Consider the following 12,899-nt stretch of genomic DNA (forward strand, 5'->3'; position numbering starts at 1 on the left):
TATGAATGCATGAGTAAATGTGGATCACTTGGTGCATATTCATAGGAAAGCCAATCTCAAAGGAGGACTTGAAATCACCTTCAGGAGATCCAGTTTCAGTTGCAGCTCCCCCTGAGTGGACGAGCACAGAGCGCCCACGATGATGCTCATGTACTCCTCAGCGTTGATGGCTGAGAGCTGCTCCAAGATGCTGAGCGAGGCCTCCCGGTAGCACTCGTCATCCAGGAAGATCTTGATGAAGGGCACCATGCCATGGTCTTTCAGGACAACTAAGGACCAGACAGACAGGGTCGGGGGGGCCTTGCCACTTCAGTTTCAATCAAAAGGAAAGCTTTCTCTTACAATTTTCAAAGTTAATTTTGCTACTTTTTCATGTTTCTGTTTTGTTCACTGGTACATGTTTTTGGTACTCTATACCCACTGTTAAAGTGAGAAGCAGAAAAAGAAACTGTGGATCTGACCTTTTTTTAAAAAAAAAAAACTGCTTTCTTCTGCAACGAGAATCTAAGTTTGGAAAAAAAAATGACTAATAACTCCCCATAGGAGGTAAGTTCAAGATGGGAGAAATAAGTTTAAGAGGTCTATTGTGCAGCATGGTGACTAAAGTTAATAACAGTGTCATGAATTCTTGGGATAAGAAAAGAAAAAAAATAGAAACCTAAGTAATAAAAACTTTAACTGGATCTACCTCTCCTCCCCATAATTTCTTCCCCAAGGCCAATGACAATTTTCTGTCTTCTCTCTGCCAAAATTCATATAGAAAGCAAGCCACAATTTAAGCTAAGAGCATATTTAATTTCTAGATAGTTCCTTGGGGGAGAAAATTAAAGAAATTTGACTGGCAGTACATTTTTGTTTAAAAGTAATTCCAAGCATTTTTCCCCAGGATTGATATTGGAGTAATCCATGTGGAATAAAAACTAGGAGGCCACTGGATCCTTCAAATGGCTTAAGGGGGATCTGAGCAGACAGGATTTGTCCAACTGTAGGCTAAGTACCCCCAGCATGGAAATTGCCTTGAAAGCCTGTTTAAAAGTAGATTCCTGAGCTCCACCTCTAATGACCATTAATTAAAGGTCTGGATGTGAGCCTAGGAATATGCATTTAACCAGCACCTCTGGGGAACCTTTCACAGACTAAATGTTAAAGACTCTCTGCCATAATGAAATAATATTTTTTTTACATTTGGTATAATTAGTCTATGAGGCTAAAGCTAAAGACGCTTAAATCACCAAACCCAAAACCACTGATATGACATCGTTGGTGTGTCTGTGTCATATTATACATAAATATATATATATGTATATGTACATATATAAACACACACACACACCTATATATATAAAAGAAAATTTGAATGGATTAAATTGCTAAGTCCATCATGCCTGGGAGCATAACAAATTGCATTTCTTTAAAATGATAGCTTTCTTTGTCTGTATTTTACTCTTTGGATCTAAAAAATAAAAAAGCATCTGTAGTCAGTGCAGCAGGACACTAATAAATTTCACTTGAAAAGAGGAGAGTAGGCTCTTATTTAGATAAGATAATTTAATTTAATTTAGATATTGCTAGATTTAACGTAGTCTTTTTGTCATCAACTTTATTTAGCAACCTTAGAAGTAAAAGGTGTCTACAGAGGTACAGTATCTATGGATTTACTGATGATCACTGAACATCAGCCAGCAGATGGACATTAGCCACAGTTAACGCTGTGTATTGGTTATTCCTTGAATATAACCTGTGAACACTGACATAAAGCAGTGATGAGGTGAAGTTGGTACCATCCTTACCTGCATTTCTCACTGAGCCTTTCAGAAGTGTGAGTACAGTCCTCAGCATCACACAGGTGAGTTCTCTTTCCGGATCCTGAACACCAGGAGTGGACACTCTGTTTCCTGCCACGTTGAAGAAACAACAACAAAAAAATTGAACTACATGTCGTATGACCCCAAATCTCCGACTCCAGCTTTCTATCCTCGTAAGGAGATGTGAATATAATGCTTTCATCATAAGGGAGTGTGTATCCCAATTAGTAAGATAGAAGGCAATTACCCCCCACATCAGGAGTTCTCTATCTTGAGCACATCAGCATTCCCTGTAGAGCTTATTTTTTTAAAACCCAGAGGCCCATGCTGGGTTCCATCCCCAGAATTTCTGATTTAGTAGTTCTTGGACAGGGTTCTATAATTTGTGTTTCTGACAAATTTCAAGTGATGCTGATGGGGCTGGTCCAGGGACTGCTCTTTGAGAAACATTGCCCCAGATGATACACAGAGCCCTGCCTTCTTAATTTTCCTTTGACCACTTTTACAGTTTGCCATTCATCATTGGGAGGGATGACTGCCTGCTCATGCCTGAGCCATGGGGAAGCTCAAGAGAATCTGGAGTAAATAGGTGATCCCAGTAGACCCACGAGGGCAAAACCAAATCTCTATATTCACCTTGAATCCCCATGTCAGAAAAGTGCCTGACACATATTGGAAGCTCAATACTTATTTGGGGAATGAATGAATGAATGAATAAATGAAAATAGAGTTTATAAACCAGGAGACAGAGTACCTAAGAAACAACAAAATACATTTAACAATAGAAAGTACAAAGTAAGACTAGATATGTAAGCTCACAAAAGAGTTCAAATTCTCCTAGGAATGGTCATGAGTTTGGAATTGGATTTAAAAGCAAATTCAGTGTTAGGCTGCTGAAAAGCAATACCAGCTAAGATAACACAGAACCACTAGACAGAGAGACTGTGCAAAGACTTCTTATTTAAACCCCAAGGAAAGCGGAGGAAGCACTACATTAACTTCATTCATGATGGGACTTAAGGCCAGAAGTTACTAAGCCGTAGAAAGTAGCTCATAAAATATTATCCAGGGCTAGGCCCAGAGGCTCAGACACACAAACCATCCCTTGGGCTCATCCTCCGCAGTCCTGATCCTATTTGCAAACACTCCCAGGGAGGGGCTGGGTCTGTCCTGGCCTCCATAAGGTGCCTGAGCTCTTCCCTGGGTGTCGGTCTCAGTCTATCACAGTAGCACTGGAACTATAGGGACAAGGTGACTGATGTTTCTTGAGCCCCTGTTATGTACCAGGTACAGCACTGGGTCCTCCTCAGAGATTCCCTCATTTAAATCTCACAACACTCTAATGATGTTGACATTGTTACTCTGTTTTACCGAAGAAGACACAGCCCATAGGGGTTAAGTCACTTGTCTCGGGATCACTCAGTTTGTCAACAGCATGGCTAGGATTCTAGCCCTTAGCTCCTTCCCCTCAGAGAGGCCCAGGAAACAGACTGGTGACCTTGGCTTAAGTCTGAAGCAGAATTCCAGAAGCAGAATTCCAAAGGCTAGAGAGCTCCCTGACCCTTCCAGCCAGTGCAATGGGAGAAGGAGAATGAGAAGAGGGAAGGTGGGGAGAGGTAATCGTCCAGATTCTTGTGTCCCGGTGTCCCTCCTCTAGGATGATTTCCCAGACCAGCAGGTGTAGACAGATTGAGGGAAAGACCAGAGGAGCTGGGGAAGGAGCTTCCAAACTTTGCTTCCTATTGGAAAGTCAGTGGAGATGGGAGTTAAAGACCACCATGTAGAGTGACTACAGCAGGATATGTGGTGGGGGGCATGGTGAGGCAGGGCAAGAACCCAACCCCTGAGCCACCATGTACCCTCGTGAGACCCTAAAGCCCTAGGGGAGCAGCAGAGACTGTTAAGGTTGAGACTCCAGGGTGTAGGGGCCAAGTTAGGGGAAAGGGGGTATTGCCAAGGAGCCACAGGTGTACAGCCCAGCGGGCACCAAGACTTGGAGGGACATGCTGGGCCAGCAAGACCCCAGGGAGCTCTCTTCCAGTGGGAGACCACTGAGCCAACAGTGCAAAGTGAGCAGCGTGAGCTAGGCAGCTGTGTCCCAGAAGATCCCAGAAGGGCCCCCAAACCCTGGGCCTCTCCAAGCTCCCATTCCTGAGGACCTGTCAGACTCCTGCAGTCTCCCTGTCTGCACACCCACACAATGTCTAGGTCAAGAGATATCTAAAACCTGGGAATTCACAAGGCCCGAGTTAGCCCCAAGTTCACCCATCCCTTTCACTTCTTCATGGGGAAGACTGGGAGGCTGCTTGTTTTCTGTGAAACTATATGCCCCAAGAACACAGTTCTCAGTGACATGGGCATGCTCACTTTCTATTACACTGATGGGCAGCCAGGTTGGCCCAAAGACCAGGCCTGGCTGACAGTGACCCCTGCCCATCCCTCCTGATGCGCCCAGCAGCACCTGACTTCCTCATGATCTTGGCTTGCTTCCGAAGCTGTGCCAGCAGCAGGCCCAGGAGCCCTGAGTCCCGGAAGATGTCAGTGAAGAGCAGGTCTCCACCGGCGATGCTGAGGATGCTCTGCAGGGCCATGAGGGTGCAGGATGGCCCAGGGCTCTCCTTGATCAGATGCTGCACCTTTCGCAGGATCTCATGGGGCACATAGTGCAGCTCGAACACCAGGGCCTCCAGCAGCTGGAAGAAGTATGCCTGCACAGGGGCCGGCTTCAGGGGCATGATCTCTACAAACTGTGAGATGGGCTGCAGGGTCCACTCCAGCAGGAAGAAGTTTCGAGCATTCCAGGTCCACATGGTCCTGATGGCCGACAAGACTTGTGTGCAGAGGACAGAGTCACTGGTTTTGTGGAAAACATTCTGCAGGACCTGGAAGGCCTGAAGATTCTTAACAGTCACCCCTGAGGAGAAAAACAAGAATGACCTTGCAAGTCATTTCTTCTGCCTGTTTCTACAAATAGATGTTTCATTACTAAGAGGACATGCCATTTGAAGTTTCTGTGTCCTAACTCCTGTGGGCATATGTCTATCAGAAGTACAGAAAAGCCAGGCACCTGGGGTGTGACGAAGGCTGGTGTGGCATAGTCCAAGATGCACTCAAACTGTGGCCACTCTGAACTGACATGTGCCGCGAAGGTCAAGTACACATTAGATTTCAAAGATAACACAAAGGAAATAACGCAAAATACCTTATTGACAACCATTTGTATTGACCATACATTGAGATGGTAATATTTGGGATATATTGAGTTAAATAAAATATATTATCAAAAATAATTTAACTTATTTCTTGTTATTTAAAGTTAAAATTACATTTAAAATAATAGAACATGCCTTGCATTTTATTTCCATTGCACAGCATTGGGCTAGGAGGATTGGTTTCAATGGATTAAAATTAAATGATGTTGGAGATTACTGGCAGAGTCAGTTTCATTTCTAGACAAACTGATAAATAAATACGCTTTCCTGACCCACTTCCACCTTTTCCTCCAGCTTGAAGGTTAAGCCTTATTCTCTCTCCCCCAGGAGACACTTTGTCAGAAAGCTCCCTGCCTCCAGCGCTCTTTGCCTCAGACACCAGAGATGTTTATGAAACCCCTTTCTGATCCAGGCACTGCCTAAACTATGTCTGCGCCCCTGTGCATTGCTGCATCCTATCCAATGGCTCTTCTTAACCTGAGCCCTGCAGCATTGCAGCCTCCCTGCGTCTGTTCCGCAGCAGCTCTAACTTCCCAGACTCACCCAGCCATCCATACAGGCCACCATTTATTCCGCAGACTGTCATTTCTGCCTTTAAACTTTCTCCCTTCATTTCAACCTAGACAACCCACACTTAGCCTTAAAAACTCCCTCCCGCTGGGCGCAGTGGCTCACGCCTGTAATCCCAGCACTTTGGGAGGCCGAGGCGGGTGGATCACGAGGTCAAGAGATCGAGACCATCCTGGTCAACATGGTGAAACCCCGTCTCTACTAAAAATACAAAAAATTAGCTGGGCATGGTGGCGCATGCCTGTAATCCCAGCTACTCAGGAGGCTGAGGCAGGAGAATTGCCTGAACCCAGGAGGCGGAGGTTGCGGTGAGCCGAGATCGCGCCATTGCACTCCAGCCTGGGTAACGAGCGAAACTCTGTCTCAAAAAAAAAAAAAAAACTCCCTCCAGCAGGCCCTCTGTTTGGTGTTTCCTGACTGAGCCACCTCAGGTCATGGCTGTGCCTTGGGTCGTTGGCATTTCTTAGCCAATTCTCCAGCAGACTGGGGTCAGGGATGTGTGACAGTCTCTAGGAAGGAAAGCCAATGAGGAATTTTAAGGAGTAGACACCTGGCCTGTTCACACTGGCAGCCAGCATGGGGCAGAGTGCCTGCCACACAGAAAGTATCCATGCCTGCTAATTGAGTTCATCAGTCAATGTCTCAAAGTACTGAGAAGTCACTGACTCTGAGCCTGGATGGCTGTTCTAGGGCCATCAGCCCCCATTATATAAGCAAATGTTATAGAGTAAATCACACCAGAGGCGAAGAAGAGAACTAGAGGCTGCCTCCATTATTTGAGAAAGTCTTTGTCTTTATTAAGCAGTGTTTCCGCCAAGTCTCATGGGAGACCTTCATAACCTCCCCAAAGACTGTGGCATAATCAGAGTCTACTGCACCATTGAAAGGTATACAAAAAATTAGGAGAAGACCCTCTGTATCCTTGTCAGGACTCAGCACTGACTCTTCCAGTCACCCAGACACAAAAAGGACCCACCAGATGCCTCGTGATGGAACTTGAAGCCTTCAAGCTGAGGGTAAGTGACACTGTCAAACACCTTCAGCTCTGACCTCCCACAGGTCGTCAGCCACACCACCAGCCCAAGGAGCTCCTCCAGGTGCGGGTCCACTTCGCTCTGGGTCAGCCCGTCGTACCTGGGGGTCAGACGAGGTCAGCAAACTGTACTTCCTGGATGGAGCAGCCACATGTGTGCATTGTACTCTTGGGGAGACAGAGGCAAGGCAAATCTGCAGGCTGAGGAAGACCCCGCAGTCTGCACCTGAGGCAAACCAGAGGCAAACCAGAGGCAAGGGAGCACCCTGGATAAACACCACTCTGCAGACATCAGTCTTAGATCCAAACAAGTGCATTCAGAACCTGTGAAAAGCTAGTGTCTGCTCACAGGAAAGTCACTTTCCATGGCTGGACCCCCAAAAGACATGTGCTTGGGGCATCAGCAGATTAGGGCACCTCCCAAATGAGAATGCAATATAATAGTTCAACATTGCAACCAAAGAGCGTGGAAAATAGTCAGACTTCCTTGTGCTTACTTAAAGGTTGAGTGTGGCTTTTGTATTTTAATTATGAGCAGGTGGCTGTCCCGCTCCTCTTGTGGAGAAGGCCTCTCAAGTCTTATTCCAGCCCTGCCATTTCCAGAGGAAAAGTGCTTGCGGCGTGACTTCAGTTAAGGCAGAAAGGAAAGCCAATGAGCCCACATGGGACCTCCTTGGCACTCCCTGGACCAGGCTCCTGTTCCCTCCTCTGCCTTCCACAAGAAGTCTGGGGAAAACTCAACACCCAATGAACCAAAAAATTGTTCAGGAAATGCTATGACATAGACCTCTGTGGGGGTGATAGTCAGCTGGTCACAGCCCAGACTAATGCAAAACCTGGGATGCCCAGCGGGGCATTTGCACTTAGCGTCGCTTTGGAGGAAGGTGCAAGGGTATTGCCATTTAATCACATCCTTTTGGACTCTTGGTGGACGAAGGGACTTCAGCTCCCTCATCCAAGTCACCACATGTAGGCTCAAGGCCTGGCTCTGTAGGGAAGGGTGTGAAGTGCGGTAGTAGCTCCTCAGAGAAGAAGGGTGTCATATACTCGATGAGCAAAGCCCAGGTGGCTTTGCCCTGAAGCAGCTTCCCCAAGAGCAGCAGAAGAGTTTGGGCCATCACAGCATTTCTCTGATTTCCATCCCTTGCTCTCTCTAATCCCTGGGCCCCACCTGAAGATGATAGGGCAAGGCAGAGTGGAAAGTAAGGAGGAGCCAGCCCAGCCCCTGCTGAACAGTGTCTGACCTTGGGTTTCCCATGTTTCAAGGATTTCAGAAAGAGGTAGTTCACTAGGGAGCTGATCCCAGAAAACACTAGTAGGGGAGAGGCCGTGTGAGACAGGGAAGGGAAGGAAACCAGTCTGAGAGCATTAGCAAGCAAGCACCTCATGGGGCTACCCGAGCTAATCCTTCTGGGGAGCTCTGGAGGTCACGCAGAGCGAGCCCACCCAAGGGCAGCTGTGCTGGGTGTGCACCCATCAGCTCCTTCAGTCATTGGTGGACAGCTGCTCCTGAAGGTGGTTCATTTCCAGACCTTTCCAGCCCTCCAAGCACACAGGCAAGGCAGCTGACAGCAGGGCCAGAAGCCCTCCAACAGTCAGGGCTTCTGTTTGGGTTCTGATTGGTGAAAATCAGGGCAACAGGCATGCAGGTGACAGGTGCCTACAAGTAAACTTCGTAAAAAGACTGATTCTCTAAGGAAGGGGTCCCCATGCCTCTCTGCACAACGAATCACTTTTGCAATAAGAGGTCTATCTGACCATGCTCTATGGAGCTATATCTATTTTTCTCCAAAGCACCCCAATGATTCTGAGGACCAAGGCTTTGGTGGTCCTGTGTTCTCCCCCCACCAAACACAGCCAACCACTTACCGAAGTAACACCTTGAGCAGCAGAGGATAGCCCTCTGAATTCTCAAACTCCAGGAACAGAGCTGAGGAGATGGGGTAGGAATCCTTCACAAATCCCAGGATCAGGCTTACAGCCTCGCTCACCTCAGGGGCGGGGAGTGTGTCTGTGAGCCTGGAGAGGTTCTGGAGGGAGAGCCTGACACAATCTGTGGCTGCAGGAGGGAAGCACAGACATGCTGAGCTTGGAAGCAAGAGCTTCCCTGTCATGATCCACCTCCCTCCTCTACTTCAAACAACGTGTCAGGACATGAATGGGAATTAATCCAAAACATGTTCTGCTGGCTCTTGGATCAAGAAGACTGCCCCAAAGAAAGTGCCATCCTGACAGCCACACAGCAGGTGACACAGGAGATGAAGGCAGCCACTCAGCCCTCTGTCCCTAATTCTCAGCAGGAGGGAGAGTCCAGGTCCATTAAATAATGAGACGTAAAATGTAAGACCTGAGCTTATCTCAGACCTTAAGGAGGCAATGCTGGAGCTGAGAAGAAATTAGCTTGATGAAAAGTGCAGGGAAGGATGTATGAACGCGTGGGAGGCTGGGTGAAAAGATGGGGTGCTTTGGATACCGAAGAGGCCAGGGGATTGGAACACTGAAGTGTGGCCAAGGGAGAGAAAAAGAGGTGTGGCTTATTTTTAGAAGGCCCAGCCATGGGGCTTAATGGCTACCCCATCAGAGTGGTGCCAGAGCCAGGGGAAGATTTGAGTCTGAAGAAAGAGGCCCTCAGATTTGCATTTGGATGGATCACTGTTTTTAGAAATCTCTCATCAAGAAAAACCTCTTCTGAGTGCTGGGGAAGCCAATCCAGTGGATCAGGAAAAGCACCTATGAGATAACGCAAACTCAGCCTCTCAGCTGCGAGGACTCAGAAGAGCCGCAAAGAATTACAACAATCCAATAAGATCAGCAGTATTATTATCCCCATTTTACAGATGAGAGAACTGAGGCACCCTGATGGTTAAGTGCCTGAGCTCAAGTTCACTCAACTATGAGGACAGAGCCAGAGTCCATTCCTGGCTGTGTGGCTCCAGAGTCTTTGGCCTTAACCCCTATACATGGTTCCTAAGATAGAAATGAGGGTGCTGGAATCAAGCATCTTTAAGTTTGAAATTTCATTCTCTTCTTCACTAGATGAATAGCCTTGAAAATTTATTCTACTACTCTTAATCTCTATTTTCCCCATTGCAAAATGGCATTAAGAGCTATCTCAAAGAAACAAGCACAAATGCTTGTTTATACACATATGTACAAATGGGCACAGCACAGTGTCTGATTGGCAGTATGTGGGCAGTGAGATCCTCTTTCCCTCCTTCTTCCAATGGAGCAGCAAAATGAACAAGAAAGTCACTTTTATGAAGGGAGCTAAGCAATGTAGAATTATCTCCCGGGTATGGCTGCCCATTCATCTCTTCTTTGGTCCCAGAATTCTATGGAGGCTGCAAGAGCATCCCATGTCTCATATAAAGTGATCCCTCAGCCTTTGCTCTGAGTTCAAGGAAAGCCCTTCCGTGGCCCACAGCCCACACCTAGTCTCCCAGGCCGTACCCTGCAGGTACTGGATGATGCTGAGGTTCTGGGCCCTGGAGATTGCTCTCAGCACACAGAAGGTGGGCTCCTTCCAGAAGCAGCAGCTGTGCTCCCGAAGACAGGTCGTGGCAATCAGCAGAGACTGCAGCTCACTTCCTGAGAGGAGTCCCTCCAGGCCCTGAGAGTCACTGCAAATATTGAGCAACATCTGAAAAATAAGAAGAAGATAAACAGTCAAGGATACCTGGTTAGGAAGCCTCCTTCCTCGGACAGATTTGTTCCCTATTTCTCTGGAGCACTGATGGGCATGTCTCAGTGGGATTGCATGGGGTCACCCTCTGCTCTAGACTAGCAGGTCAACAGAGCCCCCTAGGAAAAGGTGGCAGGGCCTGGGGCTCCAGTCTGACCACATCAGCCCTATACAAGTAATTGTTATCCCTTCCAAATCAGAATAATAAATAAGTAATTCACTTTGTATCGTTTTAATGGAACTACTGAAAAATGTCACCCACAATTAAGGTATAGAATTAACAGGACCCTGAGCTATTTTAAAAGGGAAGTGTTTCAGAATTCCTCATTGACACTCAGACTCTACTTCTCCATAAGACCACGGAGTCAGCATACAACCTCCTAACTGGGTTCCTTGTTTCCACCAACTCCCTTTCCTGATGGCTAACAGATGGATTTACAAAAGCTTCCTCTCCATGTGGGATAAAATCCCAGCACTGTCTTCTCACCCACTTTATCCACTCCCTTGGGTTCTTGGTGGTCCAACAGGACCTGCTGCCAGTGTGGCAAATATCACAAGCTCCTTCCATGGGAATGCAGGCATTCGCTCCTTCTAGGCTCATACAGAGGGAAACTGGGCGTCGTGGACCTCAGCTGCAGGTCCCATTTCCCTGCCTGCCTTGCAGGTAGGTGTGGCCACGTGACCAAGGTCTCACCTGCGCCTGGGCTTGCATGGTCATTTCTCTGCTCCTCTCCACTTCCTCCACCCCAACAGGCCAGGTTGCCTCCTCTGACCCTGCCAACCCTCAGCTCTCTGGTTAAATGCCACGCCCTCAGAACAGACTCCACTGATTCTCTAATACAGATCACGGCCTCTCACCCTCATCGCCCAGCACACCTTTGGCTTTACCTACATAGCACTTAAAAAAATTGCTAACTACTGCACTGCAGCCTGGGCAACAGAGCAAAGCCCATCTCTGTTTTTCTTTTTCATTGCTGACTACGCACTTGTTCCTGGATCGTTTTCCCCTTGTTTGGCTTCTTCACCCTTCTGTCACCTCTCAAAGTGAAGCCCTATGCTTGCTGCAGTAACCATAGGTGTGGCGTAGAGCTTCGCACAGTAGGGGCTCCGTATATTTTTGTGAAAGTAACAGAAGCCCTTGAGGAATGTAGGTGTGGTCTATTCCCTGTAGCACACATTCTGTCCACACACACAGGACTTCGAAGGCAGACCCTGCACTACTTCCCTGCAGGGCACCTAAAAGCCACACAGTAAACATTTGCGAAAGTGCGTGGTGCAGTGTCCTGGCCTCCACTTAGAATATGATTTACGTACAAGCAGATAACACCTACATTTCAACAAATGCAACTCAGAGGGTAACCCACTTTAATGGAAACTGCCAGAACTCAGGGACTACCCCCTGGAAATGAAGAATGGGCTTGGGAATTTGTCTAATGTGGACGCTAATGTGGACACATGTGTACCATGGACAGCTGCATTTGGGAATTCACTGAACAGTTGCAAGCACCTGCTCTGTGTGAGACACTGCAGACACTGGACACACAGTGACAGGCCCCACAGTCCTCTGTACCCTCCCTCACAAGCTCAGGGAGCAGGAAGGGTTTTCTGGAGAGCTCAGCGTCTCAGAAGCTGATAAAGCAAAAACTGCCCGGAAGTGGACAGGGGGAGAAGGTGAGAAGTTAGTCAGTCAAAGAGAAGAAGAAAGATGGGGAATGACAGGAGGAAATCGTGTTTGATACTTAGAGGCCTGAGATGTGTTCTGAGAGGAAGGGAAGAGGCGCTGAGAACAGGTAAATGCAAGTTTACTCAAGGGTGCCAATCTCAGCCCCACCCCAGACCTCTGTGACCCCAGACCCCGTGCACACTCACCATGCCTCAGTTTGTAGGGACCGAGGATGACAACACTACTTACAGATGTATCCTGGGATGGCAGAGAGGGCTCATGGAGGTGACCCATGTGAGGCCATGGCACAGGGGTGGGTACAAAGCTTATACTGAGAAAATAATTAGCTATGTTTAGCTAGTGGGGCAGACTGTGCTTGTTAACAGAGGAGAAGGGGGCAGAGAGGAGGTTCCAGATGCCAGGAAGGGTGGGCAAGACTCAGGAATGTAGACTGGAGGAGGGGAGCTGGGTGGGTGCAGGGAAGCTAAGTGCAGAGGCAGGGGACCACATTTCTGGGAGAGAGCAAGGGACGGGACAGTGCTACAGGGACAAGATGAGAGTGCAGAGAAGAGGAGGCAATTCATTTTCCAACCATGCAGGCCGTGCAGAGCATGAGGGTGGGGGGTGAGGGGCAGGGGAGGCTGGACCCTCTGGGAGAGCAGAGGAGCTTGGGAACCAGGGCTGAGAAAGATAAAAACATCTCCGGGAAGCATCGGAGAGTCTGTCCCCGAAGTGAAATTTTGACCCAGGGAGATGGAGGCCCTCCTCGAACTCACCTGCACAAACATCCTTTGAACTTGAACATCATTCTCAAAAAGCTCATCTTTGTCCAGAGGAAAGACAAAGAAGAGGTAAAGGCATTGTAAGAGCAGGGCTGGAAGCCCAGACTCAGCAACCCTGCCCAGCGTCTCCTGCAAGAGAAGAGCACATGTGA

The 12,899-nt window shown here is 47.9% G+C and overlaps 1 protein-coding gene across 5 annotated transcripts in view; it reads right to left on the minus strand.

Annotated features, from left to right (window-relative positions):
* WDFY4 (WDFY family member 4) overlaps positions 1–12,899 on the minus strand; it is a 297,793-nt gene that overhangs the window by 247,288 nt on the left and 37,606 nt on the right. For all 5 annotated transcript variants that reach the window (XM_021672243.2, XM_021672242.2, XM_021672241.2 and 2 more), the window contains 7 exons: positions 12,742–12,876; positions 10,071–10,260; positions 8,490–8,679; positions 6,564–6,721; positions 4,267–4,719; positions 1,791–1,895; positions 79–269 (listed from right to left, as the gene is read on the minus strand). In XM_021672243.2, coding sequence (XP_021527918.2) covers positions 79–269; positions 1,791–1,895; positions 4,267–4,719; positions 6,564–6,721; positions 8,490–8,679; positions 10,071–10,260; positions 12,742–12,876 — 1,422 coding nt within the window. The remainder of the gene's footprint in view (positions 1–78; positions 270–1,790; positions 1,896–4,266; positions 4,720–6,563; positions 6,722–8,489; positions 8,680–10,070; positions 10,261–12,741; positions 12,877–12,899) is intronic.

The sequence above is a fragment of the Aotus nancymaae genome, unplaced genomic scaffold (assembly GCF_030222135.1).
Source record: "Aotus nancymaae isolate 86718 unplaced genomic scaffold, 86718_ANA_hifiasm-v0.15.2.pri h1tg000099l, whole genome shotgun sequence".
NCBI lineage: Eukaryota > Metazoa > Chordata > Mammalia > Primates > Aotidae > Aotus > Aotus nancymaae.